Source organism: Metopolophium dirhodum, chromosome 8, assembly GCF_019925205.1.
Source record: "Metopolophium dirhodum isolate CAU chromosome 8, ASM1992520v1, whole genome shotgun sequence".
Lineage (NCBI taxonomy): Eukaryota > Metazoa > Arthropoda > Insecta > Hemiptera > Aphididae > Metopolophium > Metopolophium dirhodum.
This window is the reverse complement of record NC_083567.1, coordinates 25,847,255-25,866,985: the sequence shown is the minus strand read 5'-3', so window position 1 is coordinate 25,866,985 and position 19,731 is coordinate 25,847,255. Positions and strand designations below refer to the sequence as shown.

General features: G+C 29.6%; 4 protein-coding genes across 5 annotated transcripts; 2 read left to right on the top strand and 2 right to left on the bottom strand.

Annotated features, from left to right (window-relative positions):
• Positions 1 to 892: 892 nt before the first annotated feature.
• LOC132951384 (uncharacterized) lies at positions 893 to 1,638 on the top strand. The gene is made up of 2 exons (XM_061023196.1): positions 893 to 1,531; positions 1,603 to 1,638. The coding sequence occupies exons 1-2, from the start codon at positions 893 to 895 to the stop codon at positions 1,636 to 1,638; spliced, it is 675 nt and encodes a 224-aa protein (XP_060879179.1).
• A 699-nt stretch (positions 1,639 to 2,337) lies between these two features.
• On the bottom strand, positions 2,338 to 3,084 carry LOC132950033 (uncharacterized). The gene is made up of 2 exons (XM_061021223.1): positions 2,479 to 3,084; positions 2,338 to 2,421 (listed from the first exon to the last, which is right to left on the bottom strand). Exons 1-2 carry the CDS (start codon positions 3,082 to 3,084, stop codon positions 2,338 to 2,340), a joined length of 690 nt encoding a protein of 229 aa, XP_060877206.1.
• Positions 3,085 to 3,278: 194 nt separating this feature from the next.
• Positions 3,279 to 5,061, bottom strand: LOC132951132 (uncharacterized). The gene is made up of 4 exons (XM_061022851.1): positions 3,802 to 5,061; positions 3,653 to 3,745; positions 3,539 to 3,595; positions 3,279 to 3,476 (listed from the first exon to the last, which is right to left on the bottom strand). Exons 1-4 carry the CDS (start codon positions 4,486 to 4,488, stop codon positions 3,384 to 3,386), a joined length of 930 nt encoding a protein of 309 aa, XP_060878834.1. The 5' UTR covers positions 4,489 to 5,061; the 3' UTR covers positions 3,279 to 3,383.
• A 1,805-nt stretch (positions 5,062 to 6,866) lies between these two features.
• On the top strand, positions 6,867 to 19,090 carry LOC132951432 (lysosomal acid phosphatase-like). 2 transcript variants are annotated; one of them, XM_061023240.1, is made up of 8 exons: positions 6,867 to 7,124; positions 7,231 to 7,327; positions 11,339 to 11,431; positions 12,145 to 12,387; positions 13,014 to 13,190; positions 13,298 to 13,421; positions 17,118 to 17,323; positions 18,778 to 19,090. In XM_061023240.1, exons 3-8 carry the CDS (start codon positions 11,366 to 11,368, stop codon positions 18,922 to 18,924), a joined length of 963 nt encoding a protein of 320 aa, XP_060879223.1. In that variant the 5' UTR covers positions 6,867 to 7,124; positions 7,231 to 7,327; positions 11,339 to 11,365; the 3' UTR covers positions 18,925 to 19,090. The 2 variants fall into 2 exon arrangements, with proteins under 2 accessions (XP_060879223.1, XP_060879222.1); XM_061023239.1 differs by having other exon boundaries at positions 6,867 to 7,327.
• The last annotated feature ends 641 nt before the right edge of the window (positions 19,091 to 19,731 follow it).

Genomic DNA, 19,731 nt, shown 5'->3' with positions numbered 1-19,731 from the left:
AGAAATATAATACTACAAACTGCGGACACTTGTGTTTAAAATTCTTATCATGTACACGTTGACGTTAAACGGGAACTCGAGCGAATTGTCATGCGATATTTTTCCACCACTAGAAGTAGAAAACACAGCACAAATATGTCTTTTGAGCTTACAGACAAATAATTCGATACCAAACATCGAACCCGGTTGCAATACTATCGGTTTCCGAAATATTATCGGTCAAAATGATTACGTTATCATACCTACGGGGTCGTATGAGTTTGATAATTTAGAGTCTTTTATACAAAAAAATGTGCCCGAATATGTCGATTGGTTTGAATTAAAAGCAAACAATACCACATTAAAGTGTACGCTCTCGTGTAGTCATGATGTGGACTTGGGCGTCGAGAATAGCATAGCGAAATTGTTGGGTTTCGGAAATGTTGTATACACCACGGGTCTTAATCATGAATCTGAAAGTACGGTCAAAATAATGAAAATCAATAGTATAAAAGTAGAGTGCAACTTGATTACTGGTTCATTTTGTGACGGAGCACCGAGCCAGATCATACACGAACTCTATCCAACTGTTCCACCAGGCTATAAAATCGTCGAGGTACCTAGACATCCAGTTTTTTATGGTCTCAACACGACTTCAATATCTAGAGTAAATATCGTATTAAAAGATCAGAACGATTGTCTAATAAATCTACGCGGCGAACCAATTACGATTCGCTTGCAAATAACGCGTGGGTATGGCACTCAAATTTAACATCAATATAAAAAGAGCTACAATCAAAACACCCATCAGTATTGTATCTACAGTCAAGAAGTCAACATCCAAACCGAAAAAACCCGAAACCAAACTCACGAAAAATAATTTAAATTTTCTTCGTTCCTTGAAAATTTAATCATGGATGACTCGTATTTAGACGTAGCAGCCGGCTATGTCGACGAGTGTAAAATAACACAAAAGAATTATCATTCGTTCACCCCATATTCAAACATGTCTTTTTCTAATAACGATGAAATTAGGATAAGTGTTTTAAACATGGATTCTTACACTTTTCCGTGTGAGAGTTATCTGTACATCGAGGGAAAAGTAAATAAGCCTACCGATGCTGTTGGAGACGTTAGTTTTTCGAATAATGGATTGGCGTTTTTATTCTCCGAAATGCGATACGAGATAAACGGAGTAGAAGTACAGAAAATAAAATCACCCGGAATTTCGTCTTGTTTGAAAGGTTACTGTTCATATACTCCAAACGACTTGAACGCGCTGGAGAATGCGGCTTGGGGGTCGTCGTTGGGTAGTAACGATAATAATAAAAATTTCATGGCCAACAATGTGTTTACCGGCTGCGTTCCACTGAAACATCTATTTGGATTTTTTGAAGATTACAAAAAAATATTACTTAATTGTAATCAACAATTGATTTTGAATCGCTCGTCAACCGATTTCGACACATTACACGTTACTGATAACTCTGAGAAAAATAAAAAAATTACCGTCGAACTGACTAAGATATTATGGAAGATGCCTATTATCAAAGTTAGTGATAAAGAAAAGTTAAGACTGTTAAAAATATTGGATTCTCGTAAAACGTTATCGTGTGCGTTCAGAACCTGGGATCTCTGCGAATATCCAGTGCTACCTAAAAATACTTCACATTCGTGGACTGTAAAGTCTAGCAATTTACTCGAAAAACCTAGATTTGTATTGATAGGATTTCAAACGGATCGAAAAAATAATATAACACTCGATGCCGGTCGATTTGACCACTGTAGGTTGAAAAATCTTAAGGTATACTTAAATTCTGAAGCGTATCCGTACGAAGATTTCCGAGCAGACTTTCAAAACAAACAAACTTCGATACTGTATAAAGCTTACACAGATTTTCAAAAATCTTACTACGAAAGAGACTACTGCGAGCCGTTATTGTCAAAACATATTTATCAAAACCATGTACCAATCGTCGTTGTCGATCTATCGCATCAAAACGACAATGTGAAGTCGTCAACCGTGGACCTACGTATTGAATTTGAGACTGATATTACCATACCTGAAAAGACTGCAGCCTATTGTCTCATCTTACACGACCAAATTATAACTTATAATCCATTTAATGGTGATGTAAGAAAATTGTAAATAGTTTGTAAAATAAAAATACTTTTTTTTAAATTTCATGTTTTTTCTTTTTATTATATAATAAAATGTCATATTACAATAAAATATTACATTATGTTTTAATACAAAAATAATGATATAATAAAAAAAAAAAATAAAAAAAAAACAATATTGTAAATATAAAGTTTTATAAATTATTGTCAACAATATGAAAATTACATAATAAAATATTATAGATGAAAACTTAATCTGCGGATTGATTTTGCCCTTTTACGTGCTAGGAATGCCCTCGTCGTCAGCCTGTTGACTTCAGGCTAAAAAAATTTGTTTTCTTTAGTATAAAATAATATGTAAAAATAAAATTGTATTACCTTAGTTTCGATCGAAGAAGATAACCAACCCCTTGCCAATTGTTTGACTGCTTTAATCTTCAAATCTGCTATTAAACAAAGACCAGCGAACGGAAGTTGTTCTTTCAATTCTTGGACATCGATACGGGTCAAATAATCTTCAACATCGTTTATTTTTGTATCTTTGGGTAACGGCATTTCCTTTCCAAGATACATTGCAATTTTACTGGCCTGATTTAATGCAGTAGACCGTGTGTATACATTTTTCATCTGAATAACTTCTTCAATGGCATCACTTAATTGCAAGATCCTTAAAACATTCTCTTTAGTTAATTGCACATCTTGATCCTGTTGCAAACACTTTATTGAGAGAACGTTGTCACCGTTGTATTCTTCTATTGATATCAATTTAAACTCCTCCAACAGTAAATGAGATGGTAGTAAAAAATTTATGTTGTTAAGAGCTATATTTAGAGATTTATATAATTCAACACTCATTTTAACACACTGCAAATTATTTGAGACGCATATAACGCAATTTAACAAAAAATCAGGATCTAATCCTATATTTATAAAAATATTGCTATCAACAAAAAATGTAGTACAATCGATCAGATTATTAGCCATTTTTGTTATGTACGTTCACGATTGTCTCGATATAAGTTAGTAATAAGGCACACGCGACTCGTTTGACGGAAGACTCACGACTGTCTTGTGGTGTGATACCGGGGGCGCTAATACCGCTAGTATTAATGGGGTGGGTGTATTTAGATAGGTGAATCTCAAGGTGGTCCCGCCCCTTTTATGGGCGGGAGTAAAAACATATATGATTTAGAGAAAAAAGATTTTTTTATTTTTTAAATATTATACAAACTGTATATCAAAACATATAATGACATAATATGACATAATTATATGATATAATATCAAAACAAATATTGAGAAAAACAACTGTTTTCGTCTGCTATATTGTCGGCTTCTATTGGTGTCATCGCTGAATCATATGTCTCGAAAAAATCCTAAAAAAAAATTAATACAATTATATTCAAGGTTTCAAATGATTATAATATACTTTCTTTACTTTTAAATTTTTTGTTTCGTCTCTGGCGGGGGCGGGTCCATCGTATTCATCGTTCACCTGATTATAAAGTATATTTATTATTATTATTATTATTATTATTATTTATAAGATTACCGTCTTCTTTGACTGTTTGCTTGGCCGAGACATACAACTCTGAGTAAACGGAGGCGAGAAGAAATCTTCCGGACCGTAATTTTCTTCGACACCCTAATTAAATAGATACTTTAATATAATTAAAATAAATAAAAATCACGCATTCATACTTTTAATGATTTATTAAGTTTCTCCATCCAACCGATTGCTAGTTGGTCAGTTGCAAGCAGTTTTATCTGATTTATAAAACTATATTTGTTCTTCGGTACATGTTTAGATATTAATTCAATTTGAATTCCTTTGATTATTGCTACAAATTCTTCGAATGTCGCGTCTTTTTCAATATTATAATCATTTTTAAAATATTCCGTTATCTGATCAAGTTGTAATAGAATCATTGGCCGTACGACCATCGTTTTTCTGCTTACGGTTTCGAAAATAGTCCACTCCATGTTTTGAATTGCCATTAGTTCTTTCGGACTTAATAAAATTCTACATCCATGTTCAACTTTTGATTCTATCACCAACATACACTCCCCTCTATATATCATAGACGTAAGCAAAACAAATTCGTTCTCCAGAAAAATAAATCTTTTGTATTTTACTGTAGTATCCAGTATATGTGATAGAATATGCCCCATCAATGAATATATACGTTTCAAAAAGTCCACGGAAATGTTTACAAAACGCGACGGAGTAATTATGCGTACAGAGACATTGAACTCATGTGTAGGATCGATGCCGACTTGTAAAAACTTGCGATTTACAAAATCGATTGTGTAGTTGGTACAGTCGATGAGTTCGGCCGGTGGTGCAGGCGCAATATATTTGTATACCCGTTCACTGCTTGAAGCCATTTTTATACACTGTGTTACAACTTGTCACTATGAAAGGAAAACTGCGACTGAAGATTGCGCGTGGTTCAGTCGGGGTTACAGCTATACGGGGTAGGGAGGTTGATGGCGGTGGTGGTCTGCCGAGGTAGTGGGGGGTGGACAGCCGAACATTATACACGAATATTTTTTAAATAATTACTTTCTGACGTACACATATTAATTGTATTGTGATAACGCGTGATAGGGTTGTGCTGTGTGGTATGGCGGGTGGAGTGGTGGTCTGCCTGGGTGGAGTGGTGAACTGCCAGGTGGGGTGGTGGTGGTCGGTCCGGGTGGAGTGTGTGTGACGGTGGAGTGGTGGTGGTGGTCGCCCCCGGGTGGAGTGGCGGTCGGTCCGGGTGGAGTGGTGGTGGTGGTCTGCCGGGTGGAGTGGCGGTCTGCCGGGGTGGAGTGGTGAACTGCCAGGTGGGGTGGTGTTGGTCGGTCCGGGTGGAGTGTGTGTGACGGTGGAGTGGTGGTGATGGTCGCCACGGGTGGAGTGACGGTCGGTACGGGTGGAGTATGTGTGGCGGTGGAGTTTGTGTGGAGTGGAGTGTCGCCTCTATGGACCCACTTACTACTAATATCTGTTAACAGTCAAAATATTTTGAAAATTTTATCAAATAAAGGAATTGATAAAAAATTAAACTTGATAAATTTTAAGTGTCTACAGTTATTCATTTTTGAATTACAACAAAATAAGGAAATCTCTACTTGAGAAATACTCAAACGCTCATAAAATTTTATTTGACTTTCTTACACATTATTTTTTCATCAAAATAGAGAAACTTATGAGAAATCTTGTATTACATTTTAAAATCTAAGATTTAAAAAGAAAAATTTTTTATTTAAACTCAAAATAATTTGCACATTGTGTGATTTTTACGTATTTTGGTCAAAATCCGAACTTTAAATGCTTATTAACATAAATTGTGACTATGTATTTTTAATAATTTTAGTTATTTTATTCAACTGCCATTATAACAATATACTAAGAAGTCTTCTATTACATTTTGACACAACGAATACAATTTTATTGACATCTAAAGAAAAAAAACTAAAAAAATTGGGAACTGATAATGTCCGTGAATAGCTCAAAACAAGTTAAAATTGTATCGAGTATATACAATTTAAATAAAAACAACCAGTGAAAATGTTATGTGTCAGTCATTTGTTTTAGAGTTACACCAAAAACCAAAATAAAATTGATTTTGTCAAAATTTTACTGGACTATTTTGACCTCCCCAAGCACCAACTAGATTCACTTTCCTATCGAACAAGATACTGAAGTTGAAAATCGAAGCATATTATTTTCACTACTTATTTCGTAAGAGACACAAAAAAAACACACACATCATTTTAAAATCAATACATTCATTGCTCCGCACATAATCTAATCAAAAACAAAGTTATCAAAAACGTTATTTGGAAACAATATAGAAAAATAAGTAATAACGTTTTTTAAAAAAACAACAAAAATTATATTTTTTAAATCAATAAACAAAAACGAAAAAATTAAAAACGTTTTCTTGGGTCTCATCGAATCCACCGAAATTTTTTTTATAAGTATTTAACTTTTGATTGTTGTCAACATTTATCAAATTGTAAAACGGTTTTGTAGTTAAAAATGTATAAAATGTTCAACTTTTATAGCTAAGGACTGACAATTTAAAACAAGGTTCTACGTAAATAGGAAATAAATTACTTTATTTACAATAACATCATCAAATATACTTGGTAATATTTCATAGGCCAGTGGTCTTTACTCTTTAACCTTTTTGGACTCGGGACCCATTTAAGCTTTGTAGAAAACAAAAAAAAAACTCGATGGAGTTGATAGCCGGCGGATTCAATACGTAAAAAAGCTCGGCGGAGTTGATAAGCGCAATCGATAGATTTCTTACAGGTAAAAAGATCAGTTCGGTCAATTGATATACGCCCATACTAATCTAGACCTACTAGTATAAGGTCTATGACGACAACCGAACACCGTTAAGGAACTTAATTGTAATTTATGAAACATTTTTTGAGATTTTGTCTGGTATGAGCAAAGTTCATTTTACTTATAATTTATATAGATTAGTTGATTTCAATGTAGGTACCTAGTTCAGCATCTATATTTATTTTTCATCCCCTTAAAATAGGTAAAATAAGTAAAATAACTCCAAGTAATGTATTATGCAACCATGATTGGTAGACACCTAAGACGTACCTAATTAACGTATTTATAGTACCTAGGTATAAATAGATTAATCAATAAAAAAATGACCTAGTCGCAGGCGGCAGGCTATTATGCTATACCAATAGTGTTATCAGTATGTACCTATTTAGATACAATGGATAACTTCCATCACCACAGTGTTACACACGTGTGTGATATGTACACAATGAAAGGTTCATTCGGTCCAGTTTACTAATTTACTATAGACACTATAATAGTACAGTTATACAATATATTGTCTATTGTGTATACATAAACTTCGCTTTTTTTCGAAAATGGATGTACTTTTTTCTTACAAAATAAACGCGCAAAGGTCATCTTAATTACGTAATTGGTGCGTGCCGGTTTAAGTAAAAATAATAAACAAGAGCAACTTTTACGCGAATCAGCCCGAAAGGTCATATGTTCTAATCTTTTTGTACCTACTTTAACGGGATGGCACTAAATTTCAAAAAGGTCACTTTTATTGTTGGTTTGTCACTAACTGTCATTGTCATCTGCAGTGTTCTGTACGTGTTCACTGTAGGATGGGAACAACAAAATAACGACGTCGTGGGACCTGGACGATTTTCAGATCCTTCACTCAAATTCGTCACCGTAGTATGTATATAATGTATTAAAATACTCTCAAAAAGACCCAGCATCTGTGGCCATTAATTATTGTAGTTAGGTATTTTAAAGTTATTTACAAATATTTAAATATACAAATATACTTATATGAAAGGTAATATTCTTAAGCTGGTGTTTTAAAGATGTCATTTTTCGATTTTCGAAACGCTACTCGAAAAAAAAAACGGTTAAAGGAGAAAAAACGTACGATTTCACGATTTTATAATATTAAATAATTACGGACGACGTTTTCTACCAGAAATATTGCTTAAAATGACAAGAGATATTTTTGTTGTATTTTGGATTTTGTTCCTTACGGTTCAAAGTTCGGTAAATTTTAGCCATTATCTACCTTTATCAAAAAAAAATGTCTATGAGAAAGTCAAATTAAATTTTTACGAGTTTGAAGTTCATATTTTCACAATATTGGATATTCACTCGATTTCTCATGTAGCGGTTTTGTTATTTTATTTTTATTCAAAAACGAATAACTGTAGATACACGAAAATTTTACTGAATGTTCATATTTTCATTTTCTATACACCATAAAATTTTAAAAATATTTTGACTTTTTTAAGCTTATTATGGACATTGTCAGTTTTTAATTTTTTTTTGTTTTTTTTCCTATAAATATCAATAACATTTTATTTGTTGGGTAAAAAAGCGTGCAAATTTAATTCCCAGGCTCCTGATATATTTTTACAATAGCAGTTGAATATATAGGCACAATTTTTTTTTAAAAGGATTTAAAGTTTGAATTTTGATAAAATGTATCAAATTTAAAATTTAATAATTATCAACTTTTATAGCTAAGGATTTAAAAATTCAAAACAAGGTTCCATATAAATAGGTTATATATAAATTACTTTATTCACAATAATATCATCAAATATATTAGTAATACCATAGGCTGACTGAATGTTTTCGCTCAAAATCGTTTTTCTTATACAATGATATAATATCATTGAATTCAAATTTAACACCATCCATTACAATTTACAGTGACCCACTTGTAACCTACTGTACAGCAGAGCGACATCCACTTACCCACCTTTTTTTATATTGTGTTGTTTTTAAAAAGGCTGTCATCTTGGTGTTGTCCTTGGTTACTGGTCCCAATGTAGTGTTATTGTGTCAAGGATCGGATCTATCCCGATATTTTGTCGATCTCGCTCGACAGTCAAAATAGTTTGATATTATCATACATGATAAAAATAGACTTAAAATACATAAGTTATGTCATCAATAAATATTATTTTATATGGAGGTTATAATAGATATTAACGTGGAGTATCACCTTTCAACTTTTATTAAACGTGTATTCTAAAATTGTAAGATAACTAAAAAAACACGGTGTTGTCCGAATTCAAGCCACATATACGAAGTCACCCTTTTTTACGGTAGTCATTAGTACAAGAATCTTTGGTTCAAACATTTTAAAAGGCCCCCCCCCCCAGCGGACAAAGTCTGCGCACGCCTATGTAACATAACTTGATATATATATATTGGCGCAAATGGGGGACTTAGTCCCCCCAAAATAATTTGGCTATTTGCGTTTATGTATATATATATTATATTATTTATAAAATATAAGTCATCGTCAAATATAGTCGTAACATAGAACAGTGAAAATAGGTTCATGGCATAAATATTTAAAAAAAATGTACCTATCGTATATCTATAGAAAATAATAATATAATATGTAGTTAGGTACCTATAATATTTTTTTTTTTTTTTTAATTGGTCATTAAGCCCGGCAACTATGACCATTAGCTGTTTGTTTGTTTATTTTTGTAAGGGAGGATACTGTAGGTTGGTAAAAACGTGTGTGTAGTTTTTGGCAGATTTTTCAAGTGGGCACCCGTAGATATGTGCCATGCCCGGGTGGGAGATGGCGGCACTTGTTCTCCGGACACCGTGACTTGTCTGAAGAAAAATGCCGCCCATGGCCGAGGAATCGAACTCGGGTCGACTGCGTCGCAGCCGATGCCTTAGTCCGCTCGGCCACTCCGTCCTCCCTATAATATTTGTATCGGCAAAAAATTACAGATTGTTTTACATGATTGAATTTATATTCATATATTATTAGTATTATTATTCTTATTATTGCATGTACTAATTATTGTTATCTATTTAGATATTAAATAATTATGTAATAATAATAATAATTATAAATATCAAAACAATTGCTGGTTTTACTATGATTAAAATTAACGCTAAACTATGTAATTTATTAAGTAAAATCTGTTAATATTCAAAATAAATAGAGTAATAAAATAAATTGAATAAATAAAAAGAATCGAACAAATAAATTAATTTTTGTAACAAGTACTTTTCAGTTCATGCAAGTCCATGCAGCGAGATTGATCGTTTTCAGAAAGGAAGTTTCACTTCATACTCATTTGCACACACACACACGTTTTTACTATTTGTTATTGTTTTTTTTTGCTGTAACTTGTAAGAACCACTTTTGAAAAACTTTGTCCATTTTCAACTTTTACAAAATGTACTGCGCTCCAAAAGGTGATGAATGCAGATGACTAACAAAAAAATAAAAAAACACATACAATCTAATATATAATAATAGGCACCTAACTAAAATCAGCTCAAAATCTAAAATATGTAGGTACCTATTTCAAATCTGGATTACGTTTAGATTAATCAAACAAAAAACAACGTGTACACCGTACACATGTAAATAAGTGTTTCTTGTAAGTTGTAGGTAGTCACTAGTCACTTATTTTTTACAATAACATGACACACATAAGGTATTTGTTATAATAAAATCATAACGATTCTGGTAATCATAGGCGGAACCTGACATTTTTATTAGACTTGCCCAGTTCTCCTGTTAAGTTCAGACATGTACCAACTTATAAATGGTGGAGAAATTCATTGATATCATTTTTTTTTTAAACAGATTTGTATAAATGTATTCTATAATATTATTGTATGTACTTTTGCATGTCTGTATTAAGTATGATTTTTATTTAAAAATTAAAGTAATAATTTTATATAATGTTCAGTTCATGTTGACAATAGTTATGTTTGTTTAATCGAATGCAGTCAAGCGTGTAAAATATTTTATTATTAATAAATAATAGTTTATAATAATGCTGAAGACGATATAGTATTACAGTGTTTAGTTTTATTTCTGCAATATTTAAAATACCTAACCACAACCGAGCGTCGACACGACTTAACAACGAATAACAAAATTATTTTGGGCATAATCATATTAATATTTTTAAATTATACAATTTTAAAAATAAACATCGTATTATAATTGTGATTGTAGTACATTATTTACAATTTCATAAACTTTTTTCCTATTTACAAACCTGCCTTTTTTCATGGTGTTGCTTTAGGTACTTTCGTAGATTGTAGTATTTTTATATCTACCTACTTGAATGTTTAACTCCGTTTTCAAAGACTTTCAGAAATTAAAAAAATCTAATTCAATATGCATTGTATGTAAAAATACTGAAATAGTTACTTATAGTACTTAAAAATTACATGGTATTATCATAATTGATGCCATTTAAGATGGGCGAAAGCAATAACAAAATATAAATAAAATACAATAATATTCGTGCGTTCATTTAAGTTTTCTAAAAATAAATACAATGTTCAGAATTTCAGATACTTCTCATAAAAATGTCGGCTAAATAAAAATGATCATTGATTTACATTTTTACTTATTTTCAAGTTTCAACTATATTTAGTTGTATACGTCCCTGATAATATTATGTGGCATTATGACTATTGCGATTATTGCTCATTGCTTTATTTAATAATTACTAATATGTATAGGTACTGTATACAATAATACGGGGAGCGATAACTGATAAGCATGGGCCAAGGCTCAGAGTTGTCCAAGAGTGTAGTTCACTATAGTTCCGCTTATATGATAGCGATGTCTAATAGACTAAATAACATACCTAATGAATTATACGTTACACTTTAAAAAAAACTACTTAAAATATATTATTATGTTTACAGCTGTTCCGTCATGGAAATCGAGCACCAATGTTAAAATACAAGACAGACCCACACAAGTATGCTTTTCCAGAAGGAAAAATGGAATTAACGAAAGTATGAATAAATTAATCATTAAAACGTTATAAAAATGTTCAAAATGTATCAACTATCATTATAAACTAAAAAATGAAAATACAATCTTAGGTGTATTATCATAATTATTGTCAACGAAACATTATTACATTTTAGATTTTGGTCAAATTCTAGGACTGAATTAATTTTACAATTTTTTTTCACTTTTTTGTTACATACACATTATTTTAATATGCTATACAGCAATAATATTGTATTTATTTTTAATAGACACAAATTTCAAGTTCAAAGTTTTTATTTAAATCAATTGAAATGTATAAGACTCAATTTTAAATTTATATAAATAGAGCGTTATAATTAAACGTAATTATTGGTAAAAGTAGGGGTTTTCAGGCATAGAGTTATATAGGGTTATATAAAATGATTTATTCAGTTTAAAACTGATTGATGCTGTACATTTTTAAGTAACAATGTAAAGTACTTAATTAATAAAACTAAATAAATAAAACTTATTATCGATAAAGAAGATAAGATAAAACATTTGTAGCAGTTTTTCTATTGGAAAGGCTTGAAACAGATAGTATTATTTTTTTTAATGTATAAGATTATACATTTCTACTCTCTTCGGTAAAAATCTAAAAAGAACCAAATAATAAATATACTTACATACCTAAATTAAAAAGGTATGTTTATATTGTATTGTTTTCTAATATTTTGCCGGTGTTAACTAACAGAAAGGAAAGCACAATATGTACAAAAAAGGACAGTTATTTCGACGCTTATATAATGGTTTCTTAAGTGACTTATATTTGGACAGTGAGATTTTAATCAAAACTACCAACACAAGTCGGACATTCATGTCAGCGGCAATGGTTTTGGCAGGAATGTATCCACCAAAGAATTATCAAAAATGGTCAAACTCAGAAACTGTGTGGCAGCCTATTCCCATTTACAGCAATTCACCAGATCTCGCAAATGTATGTATCTAGGTACTAAATGCTTATTGAACATGTTTAACACTTTAAAAATTAAAGATAATAGTTGAAGTGCACTCATCACTGTAGGCCGCCAGGGTACCTAAAAATGTGTGTTAGGTATACTCTCCTATTTTTGATGAACAAAATGTAAATTATTCGTTCAAAATTATAAATTATTCTGTATTTTGAATGTTCAAAAGCAATAAATGGAACAGGATAAGTTCTATATACTTACTCTTCGAAGGTCACTAAATATTATGACTAACAACAATCATGAATTCATGATTGATGCATCTGCAGATTACATTCAGGTATTTTAGGTTTAGCTATACCGATCTACATTATATCATGCATACGTACTGTAACTGCTGCAAATGCAATAGTATTCGAAAAAGAATAAATATAAACACACAGTAGAAAATTTCCTTGGTAATATTTTGCATTGTATAATTAGATATAATATACATTGATTACTCGATCAGTAATCGGCTATAAAGTTAGTTAAGGCCTAAACTACTTTTTATGAGAGCAAAAACCCTGTTTATAATAAAATAGACATAGGTACCTATTACCTACCTAATTACTAATTACTAATCACTTTATATATTTTATACTGTTTTACACAGTTATTCGGTAAAATGGAAATATGTCCGTCTATTGATTCTTTTGTCGCAAATCTCCCACAAATAATAGGTTATTCGGACAAAAATATAACAGCACTGATATCATTTTTGTCGGAAAATTGCGGACAACCGATGACCGGCAAAAATGTTTTTCTACTGTACGACCTTTTTTTGTGTCAAGTAAGTTTATAATGACATACATCTATTTTTTTATTATAATATATACCAATATTATAATTTTACCAATAATATGTAGACATTTACTATTATTATTAATATCTTTGAAGATAGCTGATGGCTTATCAGTGCCAGAATGGATTAAACCTTACCACCTTGCAACAATGGAATCAATTTCTTCAAAAATTTCTAAAAGTATTTTTGAAAATACAAGTTTATTGAAATTACTTGCAGGTAAGCAACATATATTATTTTAACTATGTGGAGTGATTCACCAAGCACGCTTACCCCCATTTTTTCCATAAGTAATGATTTTTTTTAAGTTCTGCATATAGAATTTTTATATTTCTATATTTCTATAGTAGGTACCTACTTTAAGACTATATTATTATTAATTATTTAAAATTTTTATACCAAATATAAGGAGTTTCACGTGGGAATACAAACATCTTTTTTTCAAATTAAAACCAACCTTTTTTCTATTAAATTGTTAATGAGATGACTGTTTTAAAAATATTGATGTAAGCTTTAAAATTAAAACTAAACTAAAGATTATAGTCCTTAAAAATGGTTTTACAAAAAAATAAAATAGATGTAATATTGAAGATAGTACTTATTTATTATTTAATTATACTCGGACAATTTTATAAATTATTAAATGTTAATAGATTAATATTTATAACAAAATGCATCATATATCATCCAACCTCATTAATTATAGACTATACTATAGCGTTTATCCTTGGTACCTAAATAGTACCAGCACACAATTAAATAACTCAAAAAATAATCATTCAAATTTCAATTTAAATACGTCAACGTTTTCAAAATAATCATCTGATTAACATTTTACGGAAAAAAGTGTGTTTCTTATTTGACATGAAATAATTTTCAAAATATGTTAGCTTGATTTGTGCTATATGTACCTACATTGTACACCTCTCTACAAACGTTTAAAATTTTTGTCTTTTCAATTTAGGTATTTGTTATAACATTTTTGTTTTGTAATGAAAGCATAAACAGTCCAAAAAACAAAATGGGGGAGGGGATTAAAACGAGAGACCCCCTTTTTGAAATTTTAAATATTTGTCATATTAATAAATGTTGTTTAGGTACCTAATAAGTTCAATACAATTTTACTATTGCCATGTAAACGTCTAGAAATAGTAGGGCAGTAGGTACATAATAATTTAATATACATTTAAATATTCTATTATAATATCAATATGAATATAGGTAATATATTATGTTTTAAATATTATTTTGTTTGTTAAGTAATATTTGAAAGACACACTGCAAAAAGAAAATAGAACTTAAAGTTTATTTTAATTATAAAACGTCAATAACATAGTTATAGTGTTCAGATAAAAAATAAATAATAATGGATATATTAAAAACCTCTTTATTATTTAAATGTTACAATATAATAAATTATAATAAAAAAATAATATAAAAATATAAAAATCATAATAATATATAACCGAAAACAAATTAAATAGAAAAATAAAAATAACTTCTTAAAAACTTTACTTGTAAATATTATTTACACTACCTATACGTCTATACATATATAGTATAATATTATTAATATAGCTATCATAAGAGCATTATGATCAATCATGAAACCTTTGAAACTGTTCAAATATAAAGAAATACAATTTAAATATAAGAACATGATACAAATGTATGTCTATGCCACAAAGAAAAATCATATAAAAAATTACAGTACAATATAATTTGTAAATTTACTTTGGTGTTTTCATTGACTATCTAAGTAAACTTTTTCTTTCACACCATCATATATTTGCCACGAATTAATGGGGTTCCTAAATGTGTGAGCATGATAATGACTAACTGTTTCATATGAGGTAGTTCGGTAGTCGATTGTTGTACTATGTCTGGTGTTGTTCCCAATCTTCTCAAGTAATATCGAGTCTGCGGTGTGGAAATAGATTTTGGAATGTGATTAATAAGGATACGTATGTCCGTAAATAATGCATCAGTTGTATTATTTAAATAAATTAAATTTAAAAATATATGTTCTCTGAGAATTACTGTTACCTCAATTATACCATTACAAAATTTTAGAATTGTATAGTTGTTTAGTTGTTTTATTTCTTGATTTATTAAAAGATCAAGTTGTTAGTTTAACAATTAATAGAATACTTACTAGAAAAAATACTTTTTAAGAATATTAAAATACAGATACCTGTTTTGAAAAGTATGAAAAATACGCGTATTTAAGTAATTAAAAAGTATTTGAATACTTTTGCTCAAGTAGAGGTACTTTATGAGATTTTATCATAGCTGATCTAAGTTCCAAAAATTGAACTTTAGATTTATAGTTTTTTTAAATAACACTTAAAAACTTAACTTCTTAAATATTAGTCGTATCGACTTAAAGTCTTCAAGATTCAACGCAGCCAAGCCTCGGGATCAAATTTATGTTCCCAAAAAATTATCGCGTATCGATATTAAGATTGACAAAAGAAAATTTCCCGCCAAATTTATTTTTGAACAAATTATTGAATTTGTCATGGATTAAATTTATCAAATTTCTAAAATTGAACTACCCCATCATTTAGCATGAATTTGCACGACTATCGCCGAAATTCCCGTGCAACCTCGTTCACGTGCCACCCATTACGACAGGAATTATTTTTATTATTTTAATTAATCATTATAAGAATTTTTTTTTTAGTTGCTAATGATTAATAATTAAAACTAATAAAAAGAATAAAAAGAAAACAATTAATAAAATGTTCAACTTTTTATTAATTTTATTTATAAATAGATTCAACTAAACTTTTTATTTCAATTAAGATTTTTTTTATTAATATTCGATTTTCATCAATTAACAAATTTTTATTCGACTGATTTTAATATCCTATTTAGGTATTTTAGATTTTTGTTTTTTTAAAAGGGTTTTAAAATTAAACTAACCTTTTTTTATTGAAAATTGTTTTTATTAAATATAAATTTTTTATTCAGCTGCTTTTTTCCCTTTTAGATTTTTTATCCAATATTTTTTTTAAATTTAACTAGGCTCCTTTTATTAATATTTGATTTTTTATTAAATATCATTTTTTTATTAAAATGATTTCCTGGGGTTTTCTTTATTAATTTTCTATTTTTTTATTAAATACCAATTTTTATGTCATGTTAAATAAAGAATATGTAAAATTATAAATAATTCCGCTTTTTTGGTTGGGTAATGGGCGGTGCTGGCGAAATGTTTCGCCAGCACCACCCGTTGATTTTTGCGATTCCGGGGACACCGATATCGTGCATATTGCAAGATTAGTCATGCAAATTCATGCTGATTGCATGCTAATTATTGATGAAATTAAAAATTAAAATTTTTGAATGGGCGGTGCTGACGCAACGCTTGTTATATATCATATTATAATACAATATTTAAATATAATATATTATGAACCTACAGCCCTACTATTTTTAGAGGTTTACATGGCAATAGTAAAATTGTATTAAACCTATTAAGAACCTAAACGACATTTATTAATATGACAAATATTTCAAATTTCGAAAAAGCGGGACTCTTGTTGGGTCCCCCCATTTTGTTTTTTTGGATAGCGCTGGAAGTTTTTGTACACAAGTGTCAGGACCTAGTGCACATTTCTGCACAAACAATTCACAAACGTTTGGCACCTTAAAAAATTCAATTTTCCAAAAAGGGGGTGTCTCGTTGCAATGGCCCCACCACTTTGTTTTTTGGATAGCGCTCAGAGTTTTTGAGCACAAACGTCAGGAGCTGGTGAAAATTTCTGTACAAACGATGCACAAACATTTGGCGTGGTCAAAAGTTCAAATTTCGAAAGTGGGGGGGGGGGGCATTGAAAGGACCTAATTTTTGGTTTAATAAATATAATTTTTGAAACTTGTACATTGGTTTATTATAATATGTTGAAGGACCTCTGCTAAATGAAATTGGTTTGAACATGGAATCAAGTTCAAATAATTATAATACAACGAGAAAAATGTATCTTTATTCGGGGCACGATATTAGCATAGGAATGGCAATGAGCTTTCTTGGCCATACTATTGAATGGCCGGGTTTCGGTGCTTCGTTACATTTCCATATGTATTACGACGTAACAAAAGGATACACAGTTAAGGTATAATGCACTGAAAAATCAATTAATTACATATTTTTGAATGTTTAAAATTAATTTTTAAGATGTTTTTTATTTTTGTTAAGTGGGTACCCATATATTTCAACAGTTGATCTCACACCATTTTTAAATAAGAATTGATAACCTTTTTAAGTTATTGATTTTGTATTATCGTAAAAACAAATTAATGGCTGATATATAAAATATTTTAATACAATATAATAAGACAAATAATAGGTATAATAGTCTTTATAATTATTATATATATGTTCTATAATTTCTTCAACTTAAGTTCCTTACCCATATCGAGGAAAATATTTTAATTTTTAACCAATAGAGGTAATTTAATCCCAATAATCTTAAAGAACTAGAACAAAATATATTTCCCACAAATATTCATAAATTTATGTTTGATGACATAAAAAAAAATTGAATTAGTACTAATTAAATAAGTGTTTTGGTTAAATCGCTAATTGATTTAGATACGGATTACCATTTACTCTACAAGATTACACTGCATGAACAACAAAGCAGCCTAATAATTAATTATTAAATAAAGCAATGAGCAATAATCGCAATAGTCATAATGCCACATAATATTATCAGGGACGCCCGCAAAGATTAAGCTCATTAAGTGCAAGATACTATTGGTGTCGACATAAACCGTAGGGGCTTCGCCCCTCACAACCCCTAACTCTAGCACTATACATTTATATGAAATCTTTACACATTATTACATTAATAATTAGTATAATAAAACAAAACTTATTTTGGATAGTTAAAAATTACACTAATCAGAAATCACCAATTTTATTTATTAACCACAATAAACACTGTTACGAATTTACGACATCAAATATAAAAATATAAAATATTTCGAATACTCAAGTATGACCAGCGACCACGATGTAGATTAAAATAAAAATATAATATTATCTAATTTATTTTGATGTCAGTGTTAATAAAATAAAAAATTTAAATCCCAATTGCATGGTATTTCCGTCCGCATTCATGACTAAACTTACGGCTGCGTCAGTAGCTAAGTGCGACAGTTTCGCAAAATTTCACTATTTTGGACATAATCATGAAAAATAAATAAATTTAATTAACTAACAAAGAAAGAATTTTATATTTTAATATTTATTAGAAAAATTAAAACTAAAAAATTATTTTCCCGCGGCTGTAGCATTTACAATACCAGGCCCCCAGTCACCAGGGTGTGGGTGTCCTTGCATATTATTATGTTTTAATTAATAATATATAGCTCCAACAAAATATCTTTACTTTTAGGATACAATACCTATTATCTAGTTAATTATTATTTTTTATCAAATTTCATAATATTATTCATAAACTGTTTGACGACGATCAAATTTTAACTTATACAAAATTAGGATTGGTACACAATTTTAGCAACAACTAACTACCTAGTAACTGAAATAATTATCAATTTTTAGGTATTCTATTTTGATCGATGGGACAATGAAAAGGGTGAAGAAATCTTAATACCTATTTGTGGTAATCCTTGCAAATTTGAAGACTTCAAAAAACTTTTGACTAATAATTTCTCTGGAAGTTGGGAAGATGAGTGTCAAAAAATATAAAACTACCTTTAAAATATTTTCTTATTTTAGTTTATTCTTTTGTCTACCCAGTGCCCAATGAATTTCATTAAATTAGTAGTTATAAAACATTGTAAAAATAATTATGTTATTATAAACACTGTTTTAAAAGTAAATATTTAAACAATATATACTTACTTAGAAATACTATCATGAAAATCAAAAATATTTTTCCCTACACTAGTTATAAAAAAACACTTGCCAAGTCAGGGATCGGCGTGTAAACTTTCTTGATTTTTAATTTTTAGAAATTTTTTAACTGATATCACACCCAAGCGGTTTAACAATTTGAATCAAGAAAAATATCGGTGTGAACAGCCCCACAAGAAATCATTTTCATTTTCATTTAGTGAGATAGATCTCTGAAACCGGAGAGTGGATTTTGTTATTTGGGGTCTTGTTAGATTCACATTGGTTAGAAGAAGTACTTACAGTGAAGATTTTCAGAATTTTACCTTTAATAGTTAATTCACTACAGAACATTAAAAAAAAATAAAACAAATATTATTGGGCGTTTTTTGATGTTTTTCAGCTTTACAGCTTTGTAGTGAATCAACGATTGGAGATAAAGTTCTGAAAATCTTCACTGCACTTCTCCAAGCCAATGTGAATCTAACAAGACCCCAAACAACAAAATCCGTTCTCCAATTTCAAACTATACCTCGCTAAATGAAAATATAGCGAAAAATAACACTTTTTTTATCTATATAAAATTAAATAATTTTAAAAAAAATTAAAAAATTAAAAAATTTTAATTCCACATTTAGTATTTACTTGATAATTCTTTTT

Coding starts and splice junctions, on each gene's coding strand:
- LOC132951432 (XM_061023239.1), top strand. CDS start 7,163: ATGGCACTAAATTTCAAAAAGGTCACTTTTATTGTTGGTTTGTCACTA. Junction 7,328..11,338: donor CACTCAAATTCGTCACCGTA/GTATGTATATAA, acceptor TTATGTTTACAG/CTGTTCCGTCATGGAAATCG. Junction 17,324..18,777: donor CAAAAGGATACACAGTTAAG/GTATAATGCACT, acceptor ATCAATTTTTAG/GTATTCTATTTTGATCGATG.
- LOC132951384 (XM_061023196.1), top strand. CDS start 893: ATGGATGACTCGTATTTAGACGTAGCAGCCGGCTATGTCGACGAGTGT. Junction 1,532..1,602: donor GGAAGATGCCTATTATCAAA/GTTAGTGATAAA, acceptor GTGTGCGTTCAG/AACCTGGGATCTCTGCGAAT.
- LOC132950033 (XM_061021223.1), bottom strand. CDS start 3,084: ATGGCTAATAATCTGATCGATTGTACTACATTTTTTGTTGATAGCAAT. Junction 2,422..2,478: donor CTTCTTCGATCGAAACTAAG/GTAATACAATTT, acceptor AAATTTTTTTAG/CCTGAAGTCAACAGGCTGAC.
- LOC132951132 (XM_061022851.1), bottom strand. CDS start 4,488: ATGGCTTCAAGCAGTGAACGGGTATACAAATATATTGCGCCTGCACCA. Junction 3,746..3,801: donor AACTTAATAAATCATTAAAA/GTATGAATGCGT, acceptor CTATTTAATTAG/GGTGTCGAAGAAAATTACGG. Junction 3,596..3,652: donor GCAAACAGTCAAAGAAGACG/GTAATCTTATAA, acceptor CTTTATAATCAG/GTGAACGATGAATACGATGG.